At 37.5% G+C, this 23,093-nt stretch overlaps 5 protein-coding genes across 8 annotated transcripts in view; 2 read left to right on the top strand and 3 right to left on the bottom strand.

Moving 5' to 3' along the window:
* LOC104741738 (protein argonaute 2-like) lies at positions 718-5,863 on the top strand. Of its 2 annotated transcripts, XM_019236183.1 has the most exons (4): positions 719-2,171; positions 2,435-2,825; positions 3,264-4,034; positions 4,118-5,863. In XM_019236183.1, the coding sequence occupies exons 1-4, from the start codon at positions 905-907 to the stop codon at positions 5,595-5,597; spliced, it is 3,909 nt and encodes a 1,302-aa protein (XP_019091728.1). In that variant the 5' UTR covers positions 719-904; the 3' UTR covers positions 5,598-5,863. The 2 variants fall into 2 exon arrangements, with proteins under 2 accessions (XP_010460954.1, XP_019091728.1); XM_010462652.2 differs by lacking the exon at positions 2,435-2,825 and having other exon boundaries at positions 718-2,171; positions 2,873-4,034.
* LOC104741741 (transmembrane protein 56-B) lies at positions 9,314-11,960 on the top strand. 2 transcript variants are annotated; one of them, XM_010462654.2, is made up of 10 exons: positions 9,314-9,671; positions 9,935-10,132; positions 10,239-10,327; positions 10,429-10,567; positions 10,662-10,736; positions 10,942-11,063; positions 11,160-11,235; positions 11,348-11,407; positions 11,576-11,732; positions 11,778-11,960. In XM_010462654.2, the coding sequence occupies exons 2-9, from the start codon at positions 9,992-9,994 to the stop codon at positions 11,708-11,710; spliced, it is 837 nt and encodes a 278-aa protein (XP_010460956.1). In that variant the 5' UTR covers positions 9,314-9,671; positions 9,935-9,991; the 3' UTR covers positions 11,711-11,732; positions 11,778-11,960. The 2 variants fall into 2 exon arrangements, with proteins under 2 accessions (XP_010460956.1, XP_010460955.1); XM_010462653.2 differs by having other exon boundaries at positions 9,318-9,671; positions 11,576-11,960.
* Positions 14,445-16,441, bottom strand: LOC104741743 (amyloid beta A4 precursor protein-binding family B member 1-interacting protein-like). 2 transcript variants are annotated; one of them, XM_010462656.2, is made up of 2 exons: positions 15,397-16,441; positions 14,445-15,023 (listed from the first exon to the last, which is right to left on the bottom strand). In XM_010462656.2, exons 1-2 carry the CDS (start codon positions 16,186-16,188, stop codon positions 14,598-14,600), a joined length of 1,218 nt encoding a protein of 405 aa, XP_010460958.1. In that variant the 5' UTR covers positions 16,189-16,441; the 3' UTR covers positions 14,445-14,597. The 2 variants fall into 2 exon arrangements, with proteins under 2 accessions (XP_010460958.1, XP_010460957.1); XM_010462655.2 differs by having other exon boundaries at positions 14,445-15,026.
* On the bottom strand, positions 18,089-19,244 carry LOC104743685 (trihelix transcription factor ASR3-like). Its single transcript, XM_010464736.2, has one exon. The coding sequence runs from the start codon at positions 18,989-18,991 to the stop codon at positions 18,164-18,166; it is 828 nt and encodes a 275-aa protein (XP_010463038.1). The 5' UTR covers positions 18,992-19,244; the 3' UTR covers positions 18,089-18,163.
* The window catches only part of LOC104743686 (trihelix transcription factor ASR3-like), a 2,088-nt gene continuing 1,212 nt past the window's right edge, over positions 22,218-23,093 (bottom strand). The window contains exon 2 of the mRNA XM_010464737.2: positions 22,218-22,448. Within this exon, the coding sequence (XP_010463039.1) occupies positions 22,218-22,448 (231 nt within the window). The remainder of the gene's footprint in view (positions 22,449-23,093) is intronic.

Below are 23,093 nucleotides of genomic sequence, written 5' to 3' on the forward strand. Positions count from 1 at the left end.
AGCATTACCTAGGAGAGCTCCTCACCATAAGCTTTTTCAGCCAAGAAGTTTGCATGCAATGAAGCTAATGCGGCTACACTATCAACAGCAGCTGCAACCTTTGCAATCTCAATAGCATCAGCTAAGGCAACAACAGCAGAGTTTAGTGTATGTTCGCCTATCTGATTTCATATGTATTAGCTCTAACTAACAGCAGCAGCTGAAGCTAAGTTATCTTGGCTAGATGTATTTGTTGGACAATATATATTTTCATAAGTTTAGTGAAATGAAAATAAATCGTATATCAATTTTTTTTTTAAACTAAAATAATTCAAATTTGATACGAGGGTGACACATAGTAGAAACATGAAACTTTTTTCATAAAACTTTTTATATGAGTAGGACCTTGAGTGTCAAGATAAACATGAAACTTTTTTTCCCCCATAAATTGATTTAAATCAATAAAAATTTGATATATTTGTAATTAAGGAAAAGGTTTTTATTATGCGTATAAAAGTTGTAATTAAGGAATAAAACAAACAATAAAGTATAGAAGAAGAAGAAAAAGAGACGAGACGACGACAATTAAAAAAGTAAAAAAAGTAACAAGACGATTGTACTTCCCATGTTTTACGGTGGGTTTACAAAAGGAACATTCGAGAACTTTTTTTTTATACCAAAACTCCCTCCTTACGAGTTAAGGCTTCTTCTCTCCTTTTTTTTTTTTTTATTTTTTTATTTCTTTATATAATAGCTTCTCTGAGACAAATTCTCTTTTATTGGCTTCTTTTAAAAAACCTCGGATTGGTTCTTCGTTCACACAAGTTGTGTTGTGTTGTTTAACCTGAGCAGAGAGCCAAAGCTTTCTTTTATTTTTATTTCACTAAAGTGTCTTCCCGTTACGATCCAATCAAATCCTAATCCTATGGAGCGAGGTGGTTACCGAGGAGGTCGTGGTGATGGCCGTGGCAGAGGCGGCGGAGGTCGTGGCGATGGTGGTGGTGGTGGTCATGGTTACGGCGGAGGAGGAGACCGTGGTCGCGGTTATGGCGGCGGAGATCGCGGTCGTGGTCGCGGCACAGAGCGAGGCGGTGGGAATCGTGGTCATGGTCGCGGTGAGCAACAGGATTTCAGAAGCCAGAGTCAGTGGGGACCTCCGTCAGGTCACGGTGGCCGTGGGACTCAGTTCCAGCAACCTCGACCACAGGCGACTCCGCAGACTCAGGTGACACAAGCAGGACCTCCGTCAGGTCACGGTGGCCGTGGGACTCAGTTCCAGCAACCTCGACCACAGGCGACTCCGCAGACTCAGGTGACACAAGCAGGACCTCCGTCAGGTCACGGTGGCCGTGGGACTCAGTTCCAGCAACCTCGACCACAGGCGACTCCGCAGACTCAGGTGACACAAGCAGGACCTCCGTCAGGTCACGGTGGCCGTGGGACTCAGTTCCAGCAACCTCGACCACAGGCGACTCCGCAGACTCAGGTGACACAAGCAGGACCTCCGTCAGGTCACGGTGGCCGTGGGACTCAGTTCCAGCAACCTCGACCACAGGCGACTCCGCAGACTCAGGTGACACAAGCAGGACCTCCGTCAGGTCACGGTGGCCGTGGGACTCAGTTCCAGCAACCTCGACCACAGGCGACTCCGCAGACTCAGGTGACACAAGCAGGACCTCCGTCAGGTCACGGTGGCCGTGGGACTCAGTTCCAGCAACCTCGACCACAGGCGACTCCGCAGACTCAGGTGACACAAGCAGGACCTCCGTCAGGTCACGGTGGCCGTGGGACTCAGTTCCAGCAACCTCGACCACAGGCGACTCCGCAGACTCAGGTGACACAAGCAGGACCTCCGTCAGGTCACGGTGGCCGTGGGACTCAGTTCCAGCAACCTCGACCACAGGCGACTCCGCAGACTCAGGTGACACAAGCAGGACCTCCGTCAGGTCACGGTGGCCGTGGGACTCAGTTCCAGCAACCTCGACCACAGGCGACTCCGCAGACTCAGGTGACACAAGCAGGACCTCCGTCAGGTCACGGTGGCCGTGGTACTCAGTTGCAACAACCTCGGCCACAGGCGGCTCAGGTGACACAAGTGCCTCATGCTGGAGGCGCTTGGGGTCGTAAGCCACAGGTTTCTTCTGATTCGGCTTCTCCGTCCACCTCCGTTGTGGTTACTGAACCCGTTCGTGGTATGCTCTTAATTTATTCATAGCTTCAATTTTTTGTTTTCATACCTTTGGGAATTGAGAGATTAGGGAAAATTCCAGAAACGATTTTAATAAATGATTGAGCTTAACTATGAATCATTAGGGAGATTTTGGGAACTGAGATTGGTGAAAATTTCATAAAACGATTACAATAAAATGAATGCAACTTAATTATGAATCCTTAGGAGATTATTTATATGATTATTTAGTTTAAGCTAAGAGTTGTTTGTATATTAATTTGACAGTTGCTGAAGTGATGAATCCAAGACCATCTGTACAAGTTGCGTCTACTGATAGGAAAGAACCCATGAAGCGACCTGATAGTGGCGGTGTTGTGGCTGTGCGGCGTGTTAATCTATATGTCAATCATTTTAGAGTCAACTTCAATCCTGATAGTGTCATAAGACATTATGATGTTGAAATCAAAGGAGATAACCCTACTAAGAAGATATCGAGGTTTGAGCTAGCTATGGTCAGGGACAAGGTGTTCACCGATAATCCCGGCGAGTTTCCCATCGCTATGACTGCTTATGATGGTCAGAAGAACATTTTCAGCGCGGCTGAACTGCCTACGGGTTCATTCAAGGTGGAGTTCCCTGCAACTGAAGAGATGAGAGGTCGTAGCTATACGTTTACCATCAAGCAGGNTTAAGCTAAGAGTTGTTTGTATATTAATTTGACAGTTGCTGAAGTGATGAATCCAAGACCATCTGTACAAGTTGCGTCTACTGATAGGAAAGAACCCATGAAGCGACCTGATAGTGGCGGTGTTGTGGCTGTGCGGCGTGTTAATCTATATGTCAATCATTTTAGAGTCAACTTCAATCCTGATAGTGTCATAAGACATTATGATGTTGAAATCAAAGGAGATAACCCTACTAAGAAGATATCGAGGTTTGAGCTAGCTATGGTCAGGGACAAGGTGTTCACCGATAATCCCGGCGAGTTTCCCATCGCTATGACTGCTTATGATGGTCAGAAGAACATTTTCAGCGCGGCTGAACTGCCTACGGGTTCATTCAAGGTGGAGTTCCCTGCAACTGAAGAGATGAGAGGTCGTAGCTATACGTTTACCATCAAGCAGGTGAATGCGCTGAAGCTACGTGACTTGAAAGAGTACATGACAGGGAGTACGTCTTCCAATCCGCGTGATGTATTGCAAGGGATGGATGTTGTGATGAAGGAGCATCCTTCTAAGTGTATGATCACTGTTGGTAAAAGCTTTTTCATTCGTGAGCCTGAGCGTGGTGAAGACTTTGGCTTCGGGGTTGCAGCTGCGAAAGGGTATCGTCATACTCTGAAGCCCACGGCACAAGGTTTATCATTGTGCTTGGACTACTCCGTGTTGGCGTTTCGCAAAGCAATGTCAGTCATCGACTACTTGAAGTTGTACTTTGACTTGTCTGATATTCGTCAGGTCAGGAATTGTAGGGGTGATGTAGAAATGGAATTGACTGGTTTGAAAGTCACTGTCAATCATCGAAAGAACAAGCAGAAACTCACCATTGTAGGGCTGAGTAAGCAAGACACAAAAGACATAAAGTTTGATCTTATTGATCAAGAGGGAAACGAGCCGCCAAGAAAAACTACCATTGTTGAGTATTTCAGGATCAAGTATGGAAGAGACATTGAGCACAAAGATATTCCTTGCTTGGATTTGGGGAAAAATGGTCGGCAAAATTTTGTCCCCATGGAGTTCTGCGACTTGGTTGAGGGTCAGATTTATCCAAAGGATGACTTAGATAAGGATTCAGCGTTGTGGTTAAAGAAGTTGTCACTGGTCAGTCCAAAACAAAGGCAGGAAAATATTGATAAGATGATAAAGTCTCGTAATGGACCGAGCGGGTATGTGTACAAAGAACTTCACTTTTATTTTCTCTTTTAAAAATTTTGTTAGTCTAATCCTTTTGTATGTGTGTTTATGACAGTGGAGAAATCATTGGAAACTTCGGATTGAAAGTGGATACAAACATGACACATGTGGAAGGTCGTGTACTAAAGGCCCCAACATTGAAGTTGGCAGATAGAGGGAGAGCTGTGAGCGAGGAACCCAACGCGAGACAGAACAACCAATGGAACCTTATGAGGAAGGGAGTCACAAGGGGATCTATAGTCAAGCATTGGGCTGTACTTGACTTCACCGCATCCGAGAGATTTAACAAGATGCCTAATGACTTTGTGGATGCCCTGATGGAACGTTGTTGGAAACTTGGGATGCAGATGGAGCCTCCTATCGTTTACAAAACATCGAGAATGGATACGCTTTCTAATTGTAATGCTCTTGAGGAATTGCTTCGGTCCGTAATTGAAGAGGCTTCTCGTAAGCATGGTGGGGCTCGTCCTACTCTTGTTCTTTCTGCTATGTCTGGGAGGGCCGATGGCTACAAGACTCTGAAATGGGTAGCAGAAACCAAACTGGGTCTGGTAACTCAGTGTTTCTTGACCGGGTCTGCCACTAGAGGAGGTAGAATTTCTGATCAGTACCTTGCAAATCTTGCCCTCAAGATAAACGCAAAGGTTGGTGGAAGCAACGTCGAGCTGATGGATAATAATTTCTCTTTCTTCCAAAAAAATGATGAGGTCATGTTCATTGGTGCCGATGTCAATCATCCCGCTGCTCGAGACAAGATGAGTCCGTCTATTGTTGCTGTTGTGGGAACTCTAAACTGGCCTGCAGCTAACCGTTATGCAGCTAGAGTCATTGCCCAGCCTCACCGTAAAGAGGAAATACAAGGATTTGGGGATGCTTGCTTGGAGCTTGTCAAAGCTCATTTTAAGTCCACTGGGAAACGACCTAACAAGATTGTGATATTCCGTGATGGTGTCAGCGATGCTCAGTTCGATATGGTTCTCAATGTGGAGTTGCTTGATGTCAAGCTGACTTTTCAAAAGTATGATTACAATCCAAAGATAACGGTAATCGTAGCACAGAAACGTCATCAAACTCGTTTCTTCCCCGCCACAAGCAATGATGGAAGTGATAAGGGGAATGTGCCTTCAGGTACGGTTGTTGATACTAAAGTCATTCACCCGTATGAGTATGATTTCTACCTATGCAGTCACCACGGAGGGATCGGGACAAGCAAACCGACTCATTACTACACTCTTTGGGATGAACTTGGATTCACATCAGATCAGGTTCAGAAGCTCATCTTCGAGATGTGTTTCACTTTCACTCGCTGCACCAAACCCGTCTCTCTTGTTCCTCCGGTTTATTATGCTGACATGGTTGCCTATAGAGGAAGGATTTACCATGAGGCAAGCTCTCGTGAGAGGAACATTAGGCAGCCGAGGGGAGCTTCTACGTCTGCTGCTTCGCTTGCCTCTTCATTATCATCTCTTACAATCGAGGACAAAGCAATTTTCAAGCTGCACGCAGAGCTTGAGAATGTTATGTTCTTCGTCTGAAGAAGAGTGTGAGTTTTTTTTTGTGTTTTGGGTCCCAAGCTGAACTTAATACTATTTTCGGAATCGGAACGCCCCGAGAACGCAGTTTTACTCCTTTTTCTGGTTAGAAAGGAGTTTGTGCGTGAATCTAATTGGGTTTTTCGCAGTGTGTTTCTTTCATTTTGGTTGGTGTGTTGAAATGAATTTCTTTTTGGTGTTGTAATGCTCTTTAGAGCAGAAACCACGTCTTTGTGTTTTCTGGTTTTATAGTATTTCAGACTCTCATATTTTGCTTGCGTTTTGCAAATTTGGTTATTAGTTTTATTAAAACGTAAGATCTTACAGATGAAACAACAAAGTACACATGGGAATATATCGTTAGTTTCGCTTTTACATGTTCAGATTGTGTCTGAAGTTTAGTAATTGCATCGATCGTGACTGATTGTTACACAAGTATATGGTGAAGCTCTGCATCATTTAATTCATCATTCCTTCAACTTTTGAGCTTTGTAAACTAACACGTAATACAATACAAAAGATCATCAATGTGAATAAAAATATATGCTAGTCTCTGAACTCTAAAGACCTGCTCTGAAACATTATTTATATTCAAATGTAATTAATACTTTTATTAATTTAGCATTTACCTTTTCTTCTACGCAATCTATGTAGTGATAGGGACCTGCTCTGAACTCTAAAGACCTGCTCTGACACATTATTTATATTCATTTGTTAACTTATTTTATCCGCATTACATAGGGAGTTGGTTGACCAGTAAACTTGTTAACTCGTGCGTGCTCCCCTGTTTCTCTCATACTGTCATATATTCGTCATTCTCTCTGTTTATTGTTCTACTTCCTGAGTTACATTCATTTGTACTGTCTCAAACTACCTTGGATTCTATTGGGTTTAAGCTCATAAAGTCGCGTTTTTAAGCCTCTGAACCTTAACAAGACTCGTTACTTTCTTAGATGATGAAGCAGAAGCAGTACCTGCGATGGGCAGTCCTCTCTGTTAGCAACTTGAGGTTCAGGCATGTCATCTTTGAATCAGATGCTAAAGATGTCATATAAACTTTTCTAACTCAACATGCTTTGCTTGCTCTCGAACTATTCTATCAAGACATACCAGTCCTAACTCCTTAAGTAATGCCACAACTACAAAAAGTAGCAAAGTTTTCCATCTCTTAAACTCTTTAAGCCCTATTGTCCAAGATTGTGAACTTAAGTAACAAGATTAAGGCTGATAAAAGTCATGAACTCCCAGTTTAATCAGTAGAGAAATGGAAAAAATAAGATAAACTCCGTCATGTGTAACGTTTTCACCGGAAAGCAAACCGGTGTCGCCGAGAAAGGTAACAGCGGATCCTAACCCTCGTGTATGTGTTGTCATGATGATTAAAGCGAGAAATTAAACCAGCTAAACCATGGATCATAGTCAATGTATAGAACCGATCATAATGGTTGGCATATTGCTAACGGAAAGTGAGAAAAGAGGAAGAGGGGAGAGAGAGAGAGGAGAGAGAAGTGACGTTTCAGAGATGGTGGGAACCATTGATGGATCTGGTTGGTCATTTTGTGGCTGTGGGAAGCTCCGTTAGTGGTGGGAGAACAGAGCTGGAGTGAACAGAGGTGAAGAGGAGAAAGAAAGTGAAAGAAGGTTGGAGATAAAGTCAGTGTGGAGGAGTCTAATTTGGCGGCTTTCTGGCGCCATATATGAAATTTTTACGGGAACCGGATGATAAAGGTGTAATCTCCATCAAGTCAAGAATCGACAGAAGCTGAGAGAGCATCATTTGAAGTTAATCTCGAAGAGATATGTGCGTTGCTTCCTGGACAAGTAATTGCTGGAACCTGTGAAATCTGGGTTAAGTATGAGCCCTAGAAACTGTTCCGAGATGGTTCTTTCTAGGCGTCGTTTGGAGTACCAAAACTAGTCTGATCGAGACGAAATTTTGTGGAGAGATTCGTGATAGTACAGGCTCCTTAACCAACGGTGGAGTTCCGATTTGAACGGTTAGTTTGTGAATTATTCGAGTGTTTATATGGAGCTTTTGTATGGATTGAATTGTGTTAAGTTGTGTTGTTGGTTGAACCAACGAGCTCGGTTTGAGCCGAAACCTCTGTAAGCTTATGGAGCAAGGTCATGGTGGTTAGAACCAAGTGGTGGTCACAAAATCTGGGGCATCGACCACCATTTGAGAAGAAAATAACCCTTGTCTCCACAAGGTCATCGACCAGCTCGCTCAAGGCAATCGTTGGTTCAGATGTTTTGTATGGTTCCAAACCAAATGGTAGTTTATATGGTTCTTATGGAGCAAGGTCATGGTGGTCTCGCATCCATGCGGATAAAAATGAAGAAGATGTTCATACATGGCGGCGCTAACCGCAGCAGTCACGAACCAAAATTAAATACTTGTGAACAGAGAGCCTTCAAGAAAAGTCCAAGTCATGCGAACACGAACTTGTGATTGATTTCGTCGCAAGAAACCTGACCGGTTTGTTGACTAACTCGGTTGACTTGTTCGTATCGTGAAATGAAAACGTACCGGAGACTCTTGTCAGAACATGAGTCATTTCCAACGTTCGTTACTTCATCTCTGACAGTGGAGGACAAACAGGTCTTCAAAGTGCACACAAATATTGAGAACGTTATGTTCTTTGTCTGAACTTAATACGCAAATTTTACTCCTTTTTCTTGGTTAGAAAAAAGATGTTTTTGCGTGAATCTAATCGGTTTTATAAAGTTTATTTCTTGGTATTGTAAATTTGTAATGCTCTTTAGAGCTGAAACGATGTCATATTAGGATGGTATTTTATTATATATAGATCAGACTCTGGATTCAGTAAGTATCTCATGTTTAGTGAAATCTTGAGATCTAAGAGATGATGAAATAATGCGTTCGAGGTGAATGTTTTTACTCTCTGATTATGGGCTTTTTGTGTATTTTTCTGATGGACCTTACCGATATTTCTCTTGGGTTCATGAACCATAGCTGTTAACTTTTAAAATAATATAAGACATCGTTGAAGGTGGATTCTGAACAATGTCAAAGTTTTATTACTAAAATTAGAATATGGTTTTTTAAAATATTCTCATTGATTGGTTGCTCTGTTGCTTTCAGAATCTCTCATTTACAACATTTATGTTATATATATATATATATATACTCGTTTTGTAAATTAAAAAAGAGTCACGTACTATTGATTGTTTTATAAGCAACATTTTTTTCCAGGAAATATATAAAATCATCTAATAACAAAACTTTTGTTTGTTATACTTTATTTCTTTTGTATATTTCATAAAATAAAAAAAAGTGAAAAAGACATGATAGTCGAAGTGATTCACACGAATCGAACTATAATAATCTATACTCTTTATTTTATCCTCATTCTATCATCTTTTTTGTTTTTCGTTTTATCCTTTGGGTTCATGTTATTTTCATATGTATATTCCACAAAAAAAAAAAAAAACGTATATTCTGTTATTTTTACCAAATAAATAAGGGTTTTAATTTTATTTTTTTAACCTACTCATTAACATAAGTTAGGCATATATTATACTTAAAAAAAAAAAATTACCCTAAAGTTTGGCATATAAATAAAAAAGATGAAACCTATGAATTAAATTACCTAACTATATATATATATATATATACACACTTTAAATTTAACAATTTGTTTGTTTTTTTTCTTATTTTCGTGTAACAGCTGTATATTTATATTATTTTAGTGTGTATGCCCAGAGATGGAGTGTTTTTGTGTTGTTGTTTCTTCTCTATCGTAACAACATCGTCCGTTCACATTGATTAAAGCTTTCTTCATCATCATCTTCAACGTCTTCTTCTTCTTCTTTCATTGATGCTACTTCCCATTTACCCCTTTCTCTCTGCTTTTTCCCCTCTCTCTCTCTCTCACTCTCACTCTCACAGTTTTCTCCTTCTCCCTTTGCGTGACATTTCTTCAATTTCAGATTCCCTTCCTTTTATAATCTGAGATTCTTCATCGGTTCTATGGATCTTAATTTGACTTCGATTTGAATCCCAGTTTCGTTATCCCTCGATCGGGTTTTTTTTTTGGATCGTCCCCAATCTAGGTATTGGCCTTTCTCTGTCTATCTGTTTCTTTTCAAATCTGCATTTTTTTTTTTTTTTTTGAGATTTTTGAGATTTGGGTTCGTCTCTGGTGTAATCTGTTTATCGTATCTCTAATTCAGATAACTAAGATTCGATTTTTAAGGTATCGAGATTGAGAATATTTATGAATTGAACTCTGGATTTGGTTGGATTGAGAAAGTTTTTTTTTTGAGATTGGTGAATGATGATCTCTTTGTTGTCAATTTGGGATTTTGGTGTGTAGGTTTGTAGACGATGAGATAGTGTTAGGAAAGACCCAGAATTTTTGTTATTGTCTGCAATGTCGACGACGTCTTTGCAAACGATTGGTGCTATTAAGTCATATCATCACCAAGCTCAGCATTTGGTTAAGAACTATCTACTAGCTGATCCCTTTATTCCTTACACTTCTGTTCTCACCGGCATTTTCCTTTGCAAAGTGGTAAAGTTCTCTTCTTTTTATCTACTTATGGATTCTATAGATCTGAGGAGATGCGAGATCCATGCAGTGATTGATTGATAATTGTATGTTATTTTGTGTTTTGCAGGTGTATGATCTTTGTCATTTTATCAGCAACTCACATTCTAAGACTTTTATCATCCTCACTAAAATCCAAAGAATCGAATGGAATAACCGGTTTGTGTGTTTTTGATGATTGTTTTTTACTCTTTTTTTTAAGTGTTGTTGTGTGTGGTTGTTTAGGTTTTTTTTGAAAATCGTTTGTTCTTGTTTGGCAGGGGTATCTCAACAGTTCATGCTATATTTATCTCGGCTCTGTCCCTGTATTTTGTTTTCTGGTCCGACCTCTTTTCTGATAGGTGGCATAATGATCTTGTTGTTTTCCGGAGCTCACGGCTTTCCTCTCTTGGTTTAGGGGTATGCACTAATTTAAATGGATCCAAAAGCTGATGTAGAGTCTATGTGAGAAGAAATTTTAACATTTTATTACATTAATGGTTTTTTTTTGCAGATATCTATTGGTTACTTCATTGCTGATCTTGGGATGATCTTCTGGAAGTATCCTTCTTTGGGTGGGATCGAGTATGTAAGTCACTTTTCTTGACCAAACACTTGACTTTCATCAAGTGATTTCTCTCCAAAGATATTCAAAGTCCTCCCAAATATTCGGCTTGTTGATGTTTCACTTTCGTTTTATCAACTTGTACACCTCTGCATTGCTCAATGGTATCAATGTGTAAAGATTGCTAACACGCTTGAAACTAAGACGGAGATTGGCATATTGATTTCAGATTGTGCATCACTCGTTATCGGGGGTAGCAGTCGCCTACTCTTTGTTTTCTGGGGAAGGACAGTTGTATACCTACATGGTCCTCATCTCAGAGATTACAACACCAGAGATCAACTTGAGATGGTACTTCCCTATTTTTCCATATACCATACAAGATGTATCACATTATCAATTTCTCTTCTGACAAAAAAAGTGGATTGTCTCGGGGGTCTTATGAAGGTACCTGGACACCGCTGGTATGAAGAAGTCATTGGCATATGTTGTTAATGGCGTTTTCATCTTCTTGGCCTGGCTGGTACGTTGTTAATGGCGTTTTCATAATGATTTTAAAACCCTAATCAACATTCGATTCATTTTGATGCTAGGCATTTATGTCTCTACATATGACTCAAATACTTTCATGTCAGGTTGCTAGAATCCTACTGTTCATATACATGTTTTATCATGTCTATCTCCACTACAACCAGGTAAAACTCATGATCCCCTTCTCCTTACTATCCAGCGGTTTTATTGTTGTGTTGATACCCTATGTCTTCAAAAACTTCCTCATGAAGTCAATACATCACAATGCTTCAAATTTCTGGATGTGCTTTTTTTTGGTTTATGTGATTGGGAATTACTTTGTTTTGTGGTAGGTCATGAGGATGCACATCTTCGGTTACGTTTTGGTATTCGGGGTACCAGCTGCGCTTGGTGTCATGAACTTGGTATGGTTCGGGAAGATTGTGAGAGGGGTAAAGAAAACATTAGCTAAGAGATGTGAATGTTGAGGATTGGTGAGTCTTCCTCTTCCTCACAATGTTGTTTCATCAGATCATCATCTTCTCTTCTTCGTCCCTCTGACATATGTCTGTCTCTCTAGTGTAAGTAGTTTTTGTCTGATGGAGAAAGAAAAAGGAAAAAAAAACCAAAAATGATACGATCCTCTGACTCTGTAAATGATCAAAAATTCAAGCCTCTCTTTACGTTTTTCAGTATACAATGTAATTCTGTTTTCATTCTTATAGTTTTTTTTTGGTTCTTAGGGTTTTAATTTAATTACATGTAGAGTGAAAACTAGAGGAAGAAAACATTTGGTAATTTTTACTATATTTGGTTCAATTTTCTCAGTAACAAAAACTATGAATGTATTAAAACAACAAATTTGTATTTGTTGTTTAGGTTATAGATGACAAATTTGTATAGATGACAAAAGATTTAAAGTTTAGGTTAGGATATAACAGTAAAATAGATAATAGCGTAGAGTTGGGTGGAACTCTAACACGTATTTAAAACCCCGCTCGTGAAGGCCATTATGTGGACTAGTTGTTGTGGTTATCGGTGGTGGCTCATAGGCCCAATCAACGAACACAATTGCACAATATGAATACTGCACTGTCACATAAACTGCGTATTCGTTTGTGTCGACATCATTGAGTTCTCTTTTTATAATAATTAGAATGTACGGATACAAACAACGGTATGTGACTGATTGTGTATTTTTTTTTAGTCCTGTTTACTTTATTTTCTGTTGTTTCTGTAAGACAAAAAAATAATGTTTTGTTTTTAATTTTTGTGAAAAATGAATAGTATTCTCTTATTAAGAAAAAGAAATGTCAAAACCATGCGTTTTACCGGTTTTGAATCTCGGCGGTGATAGAATCCACATTAATGTAATTGTTATCATTAGTACTAAATCACGACTAAACTGTCAGACCAAGTTTATAATCGATGTAAGCACATACATTAACCATACAATCTAAAAATTGTTTTGTCTGTATATCAGTCTAAGTAAACCATTTTTAATCACACGAATAGATTTTTCTATACGTATTTGATTTTCAGGTACAATTTGGTGTGTCATAAGTTAACATAGCGCACCAGTCTCTATCTAAAATGTTTTTATTTTATTTTTATTATTATTATTGTCATTATTTCAACACAGCTCACTTTCTCTGTAGAAAAGCTGCATCTGAAGGGGGGTGTGTGGGGGAGAAAAAGAGAGGCACTTTTGGCCATAGAGTACAACACTATACCACATTACATACTTCACTTTTCTTTTTCTTTTCTCTTTCTTATAAACATTTTATAATTTTATATCATATTATATTGCTTACCAAATTGGCCCATTGTGATTTATTGTTGTGACCCCCATGGGTTCCTCTTATTTCCCCTTTTTCACTAGCAAATAAAATATCGAACTATCGTGTTCATAAGATGGACCTTACGTGTGTTTATAGGATCTGCGCATTGACTATATATCTATATGAAGCATGGGTTATTCAAGTTCAACTTAGACAGAATAGTTTCCACTTTTCTTAACTACATTCTTAGAGCATATACACAATCTCTCGCCCATAAATTTAAATCTTTCAAATGAGAGACTATCTCATTTTTTTTTGAGAGACTCGTTTAATTAAAAAATATTATTTATTTTTTTGTTAATACTTTTTGTAAGTGAGAGACTTTGGTGGAGAGACTCACCATTGCAAATGCTCTTAGAGAGATTGAAATCTAATTAAAGGAAAATTGAAACGTGGCTTAAGTAATTCTACCTTAACCCCACTATGGTAGGATTGTTGACTATAGCTAGGGTTAACGTACGTGGGTTGTGTCTAACCCATTGTTCCATTATGCTATGGGACGGTTTCTCAATTTATTATGGTGTTTGCAAAAATGTAGGTCTAGTGAAATGAGTTAACCGCGAAGTGTACCGGTTTATAGTGTAATGAGATCACATACCATATACCAACTGTGAAATAATTAGTATGTATATTGGACAGGATGGTCCTAACCTTAGGTTTGTATCTTAACTACACTCTACACTTTGATTAACGATCATAAATCTTAGAAGCTAAAAAAGAATTAGAAGGATTTTTGTTTTTTTTGTCACTAAGCTTTTTGATGCATTGAAGAGAGAAGAATGAGAAGGGAACCAATAATACTCAATAGAATGGCCTCCACACTCTTCCCCTTCCTTTGACTGCTCTCTCTGCCCCCTTTGACCACTTTCTCTCTCACTTAAATGCTTCCCTACGCTCCTCTCTCCTACTCGTTCATCTCACGCTCCCCATCCAAAAGTTTCATAGCTTCTTCTTATTTAATTGCATGATTAGGTCCATGATTAGCTATCTACGTCGTCCTTCCAAGTCTTTTTTGGTTACACCAATGTAATTGAGTAGCATTACACTTACGTGTATACGTTAAGGCTCCATATTTTTGAACTTTAGTCACAAACTGTCTAAGTATCGTCAAGGATCTCTCTAATACGAATAGATCATGTATTTTGTATAGAATCATACATATATGTCAAGAAAGCATACATACATGTAACGTAAGTTAACTTGATAATTAGTAACAAAAGCTACGGTTTTGACCTATTACTAGCGAAGCACCTTAATTTGGTGTATTTATTGTATAGGAACATGCATACATAATCAAAATCGAAACATATAGTTTCCTTGTGGTATGAAGTCCACAGTTTAATTACCATGTACATAAGTATCACATTTCGATTTTGCATGGAATCAACAAATTTCACTTACTTAAAAAACATTTGATAGTGAAAAAACAATATTAAGACTTCAAATATCAATTTATGTACTCCGGTCATCACTCTCCACGATTTAATCACTTCCCTAATCAAATTAACTACATAACAATTATTCAAGTTATATATTATGGTGGACCTCCTTGATGTTGATTATTATGGCGAGCAGATGAAGATGATGAAGAAGAAGCTAAGGCAAAAATGGAGCTCGCTAGCTTATTAATGGCTTCCACTAATCCATCCATGCCTTCTCTGTTCATCTCAACACTAGATTCTTCCATCTTTAGTCTCCTCTCTTGTACACTCATCACTTCCTTATGTCTCCGATCTTGTCTCTCCTCACTCTCCCTAATCGCGTTTGCAATCACAGTCACACTTCTTGATAACGCAGCTGCCACTGTCGTCTCTTCTTCATCTCTCTTACTGCGTCTAGCCTCCTCCGCTTCTACACCGCCACCACTAGGACCGGCGGTTGTGGTCGGCATTGTTCTCCTTCTCTTCGCCGGAGATGTGTCTGAATACTCACTTGTATCAGAATCTGAGCTACTACTATCCTTCTTCAACAAAGTTTATTAAACATAACCCGAAACCAATTACTTGTTAATACCAATTAAAGATAACGTTATCTATATATATATAACTAAAATAATCCAACTTAATATCAAGACACAACTAATGTATGGTTTTTTTTTTGTTCTTAATTAAGAGTTGTAGCAAATAAAAGAATAACATTAGCTTTTATACATCAAAAAGTTGCATTAAAATTGTAAATTATTTTCAGGTTTAATCAGCCTAATTATTGACATAAATTACAATGTGGGTTTTTCTTTTAATGTCAGATTTTTTTTTTTAGTATTCTCAAATAATGAAAACTAAACTTAAGAGCAAATGCTAGAAGTTAAGAAGAGAGAGAAAGAAGGTACCTACTGTGGGCAGTATTGGCTGAGCATGAAAAGAAGGCGGTGGAGGCGGTGGCAGAAGTAGTGGTCGTGGTAACGGCTGCAGCGGCGGTGGTTGAGACGGTGGCGGAGGAAGGGATACTATAACAGCAGCAGGAGGAGGAGGAGGCTGATGAATGATTTGATGTACTTTTGGAACAACAAATCCTAAACCTTGTTGTTGTAACACTTTTTGTAACTGTCCACCGCCCGAACCGTTTCCACTTCCAATAGCGGCAGCAACAGCAGCGGTCACGGCGGTTGCTGCGGTGGAAGAAGGCAGCGTTTTGTTCTCAACCACTTCGAACAAAGCTTGGTATGTCTGAGGCAACATATTACTCGGCAAGTTTCTCTCTTTCCTCTCACTTTTCTCCATCTTCCAGTACGACGGCGTATCCCCAGCAGAGGCGGCGGCAGCAGCAGCTGAAGATGAAGACGACTCAGCGGCGGTAAAAGACGATTCTACCCTTCGTCTCTCGTACTCTCTAACCTTTTTGTAGTCTCTCATGAGATTATCCCATTTGTCATTGCACTGATTCTGACTCCTCATACAGCCTTTTCTCCAACAGTAGTCTTCTATCCACTTCCACCGTAGCTCAGCTGGTTTATTACTACTACGGCTGTCTTGTTGCTGCTCCGGCGGTGGAAGGCCAATGGACCGTCGCATCCGCCTCTCGTCATCCATCTTCTTGGCTTCAATGAGGACCATGGTCTCGTTTAGAGTCCAATTACCTTTTCTGTACTCTCTCATCATAACCAACCCACCACTTTGGTCAGCCATGTTTTTTTTTTTCTTGAAATAATCTTGAAAAAATCAAGAACTAGAGAGAGATTAGTGTAGAGAGAGATTAGTGTAGAGAGAGAGAGGCTTTTGGTAGGTGTTGGAGAAAGGGGAGAAGAAAGGGATTGTCTTGAGGTGGGGATAGGTGTAGTGTGTGTTTAAGTTTTGGGGATAGTTTGATTTATTTTCTTTTATGTTTTTCATGTGGGTGTGTGATTGAGAAGACTGGTCAAAATCTTTTTGTTGTAGTACTAAGATTGTCACCAAGTGCAATAAAAAGGACAAGTATTGCAAAATTGGGAGCCAAGTGAAAAGAAAAACAAAGTAGTGTTGTAACCCATTCATTCATTAATTGTTTTTTTTTTCTTTTGGCAACATTCATTCATTAATTTATTAAATTGACCCTTTTCTCTTCTTTTTTTTTTTATTTGTTTTGTTTTTTGGTTTTAATATATATCAAAACTTCATTCATTCATGTCTCTCTTTATTTCTTTGGGGACAGGAAATCTTAGGTGTATCTAGCATTTCTAATTATGTACACAATTTCAAATAGGTGGAGTAAATGGGTCAATGTTTCATAAAATCTACTTCCCTGTTTTTTTTCATAAATATTTTAATGGTAAAAACTGTGTTTTTCATAATCGCAGTAAAAATGTGTAGTATGTTTAGTAAATTAAAATAGATAAGAACATCTATCGGTCGATTTTTTTTTTCTTGTTGTTAGGTTTTCAAATCACCATTGGTACATAATTAGATACTATAAATTGTATGTATTGAAAGATGAGTAGACCAAGCTAGACGTATATATACGACAAAATGTCAAGAAACCACAAATGAGAACAATGCGATTCGATATTTTTAATTAGTTTAGGACCACAAATATTTCATAAACGGTCTCATTCAACAAGGCAAATGCATGAGTGATGTATCTGTTTTCAAACTTATAAGAAATTGGTAGATTTTGGAGGCATCCTATGTAGATCTCGTTTCCATTTTAATAAAACAAATACAGTGATAATATATACATGACTTTTTTTTTCAAACTTCGAAAAGCTATTGGCTTTGTGTATGATTGCTTCTCATACTTTCTTTTACAAAGAAAATGGATTGATTTGCGATTCTCTAACTCATGTGCACGAGCTATAAGTAGAATAATTACTTTCTTTTAATGTATCTGCCTTTGAACCTTATTTCTGCGCATGCATGTATGTTAATTTGTGTAGAATACGTCAGTGCTTGATTTCCTTACGTACATAATTATATTTAGAAATCATATGTATAAAAGATTTGGAGTAAAACATGGATTAGGATTCTTATTATTGGTTCCTTAACAAAATATGTATAGAAATATATATTCACAGATTTTTAAAAGGACACAACTTTTTATCCTTTAAAATTTTGAAAGCATATTTGTAATGATTAAATTCTCATTTCTATCATATAATGGTAATTAGAAGACCTTAAATAATATTTCAACTAATGTTCATATATAAATTTGGTCTTCATGATTAAATTCTCGTTTTCATGAAGATTAGTCTTCTATATAAGTTATCTAATAACAAAAAATGCGATATTTAGAAACATATAAAAGTAAATATTCATGGATAGCTAAAGTATTCTTAATGTATGTAACTAGTAAATAGATATGAATTAGAACACATAAATATAATATTGAAATTTCATTATTTTCCAAAGTAGTTAGATGTCGCAGTATTTAAAAACTCAAAAAAGTATCATTTTCGTAAAAGTACTTTCTCAGCAACAGAAATAGATAAATTAGTATATACATAATAATTTGCGTACACTACGTAAGTTGCATTGCATGGCGAGAGGTATTATTGCATCCCATATGGAAAATACAAACAGTNTAATCAGCCTAATTATTGACATAAATTACAATGTGGGTTTTTCTTTTAATGTCAGATTTTTTTTTTTAGTATTCTCAAATAATGAAAACTAAACTTAAGAGCAAATGCTAGAAGTTAAGAAGAGAGAGAAAGAAGGTACCTACTGTGGGCAGTATTGGCTGAGCATGAAAAGAAGGCGGTGGAGGCGGTGGCAGAAGTAGTGGTCGTGGTAACGGCTGCAGCGGCGGTGGTTGAGACGGTGGCGGAGGAAGGGATACTATAACAGCAGCAGGAGGAGGAGGAGGCTGATGAATGATTTGATGTACTTTTGGAACAACAAATCCTAAACCTTGTTGTTGTAACACTTTTTGTAACTGTCCACCGCCCGAACCGTTTCCACTTCCAATAGCGGCAGCAACAGCAGCGGTCACGGCGGTTGCTGCGGTGGAAGAAGGCAGCGTTTTGTTCTCAACCACTTCGAACAAAGCTTGGTATGTCTGAGGCAACATATTACTCGGCAAGTTTCTCTCTTTCCTCTCACTTTTCTCCATCTTCCAGTACGACGGCGTATCCCCAGCAGAGGCGGCGGCAGCAGCAGCTGAAGATGAAGACGACTCAGCGGCGGTAAAAGACGATTCTACCCTTCGTCTCTCGTACTCTCTAACCTTTTTGTAGTCTCTCATGAGATTATCCCATTTGTCATTGCACTGATTCTGACTCCTCATACAGCCTTTTCTCCAACAGTAGTCTTCTATCCACTTCCACCGTAGCTCAGCTGGTTTATTACTACTACGGCTGTCTTGTTGCTGCTCCGGCGGTGGAAGGCCAATGGACCGTCGCATCCGCCTCTCGTCATCCATCTTCTTGGCTTCAATGAGGACCATGGTCTCGTTTAGAGTCCAATTACCTTTTCTGTACTCTCTCATCATAACCAACCCACCACTTTGGTCAGCCATGTTTTTTTTTTTCTTGAAATAATCTTGAAAAAATCAAGAACTAGAGAGAGATTAGTGTAGAGAGAGATTAGTGTAGAGAGAGAGAGGCTTTTGGTAGGTGTTGGAGAAAGGGGAGAAGAAAGGGATTGTCTTGAGGTGGGGATAGGTGTAGTGTGTGTTTAAGTTTTGGGGATAGTTTGATTTATTTTCTTTTATGTTTTTCATGTGGGTGTGTGATTGAGAAGACTGGTCAAAATCTTTTTGTTGTAGTACTAAGATTGTCACCAAGTGCAATAAAAAGGACAAGTATTGCAAAATTGGGAGCCAAGTGAAAAGAAAAACAAAGTAGTGTTGTAACCCATTCATTCATTAATTGTTTTTTTTTTCTTTTGGCAACATTCATTCATTAATTTATTAAATTGACCCTTTTCTCTTCTTTTTTTTTTTATTTGTTTTGTTTTTTGGTTTTAATATATATCAAAACTTCATTCATTCATGTCTCTCTTTATTTCTTTGGGGACAGGAAATCTTAGGTGTATCTAGCATTTCTAATTATGTACACAATTTCAAATAGGTGGAGTAAATGGGTCAATGTTTCATAAAATCTACTTCCCTGTTTTTTTTCATAAATATTTTAATGGTAAAAACTGTGTTTTTCATAATCGCAGTAAAAATGTGTAGTATGTTTAGTAAATTAAAATAGATAAGAACATCTATCGGTCGATTTTTTTTTTCTTGTTGTTAGGTTTTCAAATCACCATTGGTACATAATTAGATACTATAAATTGTATGTATTGAAAGATGAGTAGACCAAGCTAGACGTATATATACGACAAAATGTCAAGAAACCACAAATGAGAACAATGCGATTCGATATTTTTAATTAGTTTAGGACCACAAATATTTCATAAACGGTCTCATTCAACAAGGCAAATGCATGAGTGATGTATCTGTTTTCAAACTTATAAGAAATTGGTAGATTTTGGAGGCATCCTATGTAGATCTCGTTTCCATTTTAATAAAACAAATACAGTGATAATATATACATGACTTTTTTTTTCAAACTTCGAAAAGCTATTGGCTTTGTGTATGATTGCTTCTCATACTTTCTTTTACAAAGAAAATGGATTGATTTGCGATTCTCTAACTCATGTGCACGAGCTATAAGTAGAATAATTACTTTCTTTTAATGTATCTGCCTTTGAACCTTATTTCTGCGCATGCATGTATGTTAATTTGTGTAGAATACGTCAGTGCTTGATTTCCTTACGTACATAATTATATTTAGAAATCATATGTATAAAAGATTTGGAGTAAAACATGGATTAGGATTCTTATTATTGGTTCCTTAACAAAATATGTATAGAAATATATATTCACAGATTTTTAAAAGGACACAACTTTTTATCCTTTAAAATTTTGAAAGCATATTTGTAATGATTAAATTCTCATTTCTATCATATAATGGTAATTAGAAGACCTTAAATAATATTTCAACTAATGTTCATATATAAATTTGGTCTTCATGATTAAATTCTCGTTTTCATGAAGATTAGTCTTCTATATAAGTTATCTAATAACAAAAAATGCGATATTTAGAAACATATAAAAGTAAATATTCATGGATAGCTAAAGTATTCTTAATGTATGTAACTAGTAAATAGATATGAATTAGAACACATAAATATAATATTGAAATTTCATTATTTTCCAAAGTAGTTAGATGTCGCAGTATTTAAAAACTCAAAAAAGTATCATTTTCGTAAAAGTACTTTCTCAGCAACAGAAATAGATAAATTAGTATATACATAATAATTTGCGTACACTACGTAAGTTGCATTGCATGGCGAGAGGTATTATTGCATCCCATATGGAAAATACAAACAGTTCATCATTGTCTGCAAAATGATACATACACAATCAAGCTCCCACGTTACAAATCTACGATGCAGAGATATTATTAGTCTTTCAATAAAAGGTTCAAAACAAATGATTTCTTAGGAAATATAATGTATACGAAATTATTTGAAATGTAACATTTGGAATCCATCTATTTTAGATGATCTATGCTAAAATCAGAAGTTTAATTCTCTCTCTCTCTCTCTATATATATATATATATATATACCGAAAAAGGTGTGTATCGAATAAAACTAGCAGATCGTTTATTTCGATGAAGACTTTGAAATACAAATCAATTAGGATAATAAAACCACTTTTCTAATGAGGCCATGGACGAGCCATTTTTTACATGTAATTAACATCTGAAGTATTTTTTAGATAACTATTGTTGCAACTCTACTTACAAACATCATGTATAGTTTGAAACACAAAATTCAAAAATATTAAATTTTAAATAGTTTAAAAGATTTTCATGAGAATGTGTGTGTGTATGGTTTAAGAAGATACTTAAACGGTTAAACCTATATCGATATTTATAACTTATAAGAATGATGTGATTCAAAGTAACAATGATAATTGATAGACCTGTAAAACAAATAAATAAATGAAAGTGGAATGAACTTAAACAAGTAAAGGATCTATCGAAACTTGCATGGAGGGAGTGGACTTAATCATATGTATTTCTGCATGCATGGATCGTGTATGCTTTTTGTAAAGATCATATCTCTTAACCCTTCAAATTCTATTTACTTAAAATAAAATAAAAATCAAATCTAGCATGAAAAGCATACATGAATCAATTACAAGACCGACGTTACAACCTTAACAATCATTAAAATGCAAAGTCTCTGTTTCTCTCTCCTCGTATTTGTAGTATTTGTTTCATGGTTGACATGCATGCCACTATAATTAGTCACGTCAAAACAATGAAACCCTAGTAAAAGTGTATCCTTTAAAAAAATTAAAATGAATACCTTTTGTCATGATATGATCAAGCTATTGATATATATATCTATATATATATATATATTTGGAACAAATCAAGCTATTGATATTTCTGTTCATTAAAATAGGACTTTGAAATATGAAATTGAAATTTGGCTATATGCAAGGAATTGGTGGTTTCAATAGTCACGACTCACGAACCTAATTAGCATGCTTAAATCAAATATAGGAAAAAAAGATGGCTAGCTACACCAAATATCACTGAATATATGGTTACATATACTAAGTATACTATTATACCTTTAATTACACAAAAAATATGTATTACATGGTCACATGCATTAACTATATGATGTCATGTGTTCAACACCATAGACATACATTTTTGGTATACCGGTTGATTAAATCGGCAAACACCGATGTTGACTCCGGCATTGACCAATTTTTAGTTTTTTTGTANATGTCTGAGGCAACATATTACTCGGCAAGTTTCTCTCTTTCCTCTCACTTTTCTCCATCTTCCAGTACGACGGCGTATCCCCAGCAGAGGCGGCGGCAGCAGCAGCTGAAGATGAAGACGACTCAGCGGCGGTAAAAGACGATTCTACCCTTCGTCTCTCGTACTCTCTAACCTTTTTGTAGTCTCTCATGAGATTATCCCATTTGTCATTGCACTGATTCTGACTCCTCATACAGCCTTTTCTCCAACAGTAGTCTTCTATCCACTTCCACCGTAGCTCAGCTGGTTTATTACTACTACGGCTGTCTTGTTGCTGCTCCGGCGGTGGAAGGCCAATGGACCGTCGCATCCGCCTCTCGTCATCCATCTTCTTGGCTTCAATGAGGACCATGGTCTCGTTTAGAGTCCAATTACCTTTTCTGTACTCTCTCATCATAACCAACCCACCACTTTGGTCAGCCATGTTTTTTTTTTTCTTGAAATAATCTTGAAAAAATCAAGAACTAGAGAGAGATTAGTGTAGAGAGAGATTAGTGTAGAGAGAGAGAGGCTTTTGGTAGGTGTTGGAGAAAGGGGAGAAGAAAGGGATTGTCTTGAGGTGGGGATAGGTGTAGTGTGTGTTTAAGTTTTGGGGATAGTTTGATTTATTTTCTTTTATGTTTTTCATGTGGGTGTGTGATTGAGAAGACTGGTCAAAATCTTTTTGTTGTAGTACTAAGATTGTCACCAAGTGCAATAAAAAGGACAAGTATTGCAAAATTGGGAGCCAAGTGAAAAGAAAAACAAAGTAGTGTTGTAACCCATTCATTCATTAATT

This window comes from Camelina sativa, chromosome 14, assembly GCF_000633955.1.
Source record: "Camelina sativa cultivar DH55 chromosome 14, Cs, whole genome shotgun sequence".
NCBI lineage: Eukaryota > Viridiplantae > Streptophyta > Magnoliopsida > Brassicales > Brassicaceae > Camelina > Camelina sativa.

Bases quoted from the DNA above. Each gene is read 5' to 3' on its own strand.
- LOC104743685 (XM_010464736.2), bottom strand. From the start codon at position 18,991: ATGGCTGACCAAAGTGGTGGGTTGGTTATGATGAGAGAGTACAGAAAA.
- LOC104741738 (XM_010462652.2), top strand. From the start codon at position 905: ATGGAGCGAGGTGGTTACCGAGGAGGTCGTGGTGATGGCCGTGGCAGA. The intron at 2,172-2,872 runs GTATGCTCTTAA...TTAATTTGACAG, and splicing joins GGTTACTGAACCCGTTCGTG to TTGCTGAAGTGATGAATCCA. The intron at 4,035-4,117 runs GTATGTGTACAA...TGTTTATGACAG, and splicing joins TCTCGTAATGGACCGAGCGG to TGGAGAAATCATTGGAAACT.
- LOC104741743 (XM_010462655.2), bottom strand. From the start codon at position 16,188: ATGGCTGACCAAAGTGGTGGGTTGGTTATGATGAGAGAGTACAGAAAA. The intron at 15,027-15,396 runs GTAGGTACCTTC...ACTTTGTTGAAG, and splicing joins CTCAGCCAATACTGCCCACA to AAGGATAGTAGTAGCTCAGA.
- LOC104741741 (XM_010462654.2), top strand. From the start codon at position 9,992: ATGTCGACGACGTCTTTGCAAACGATTGGTGCTATTAAGTCATATCAT. The intron at 10,133-10,238 runs GTAAAGTTCTCT...TGTGTTTTGCAG, and splicing joins GCATTTTCCTTTGCAAAGTG to GTGTATGATCTTTGTCATTT. The intron at 10,737-10,941 runs GTAAGTCACTTT...TATTGATTTCAG, and splicing joins CTTTGGGTGGGATCGAGTAT to ATTGTGCATCACTCGTTATC.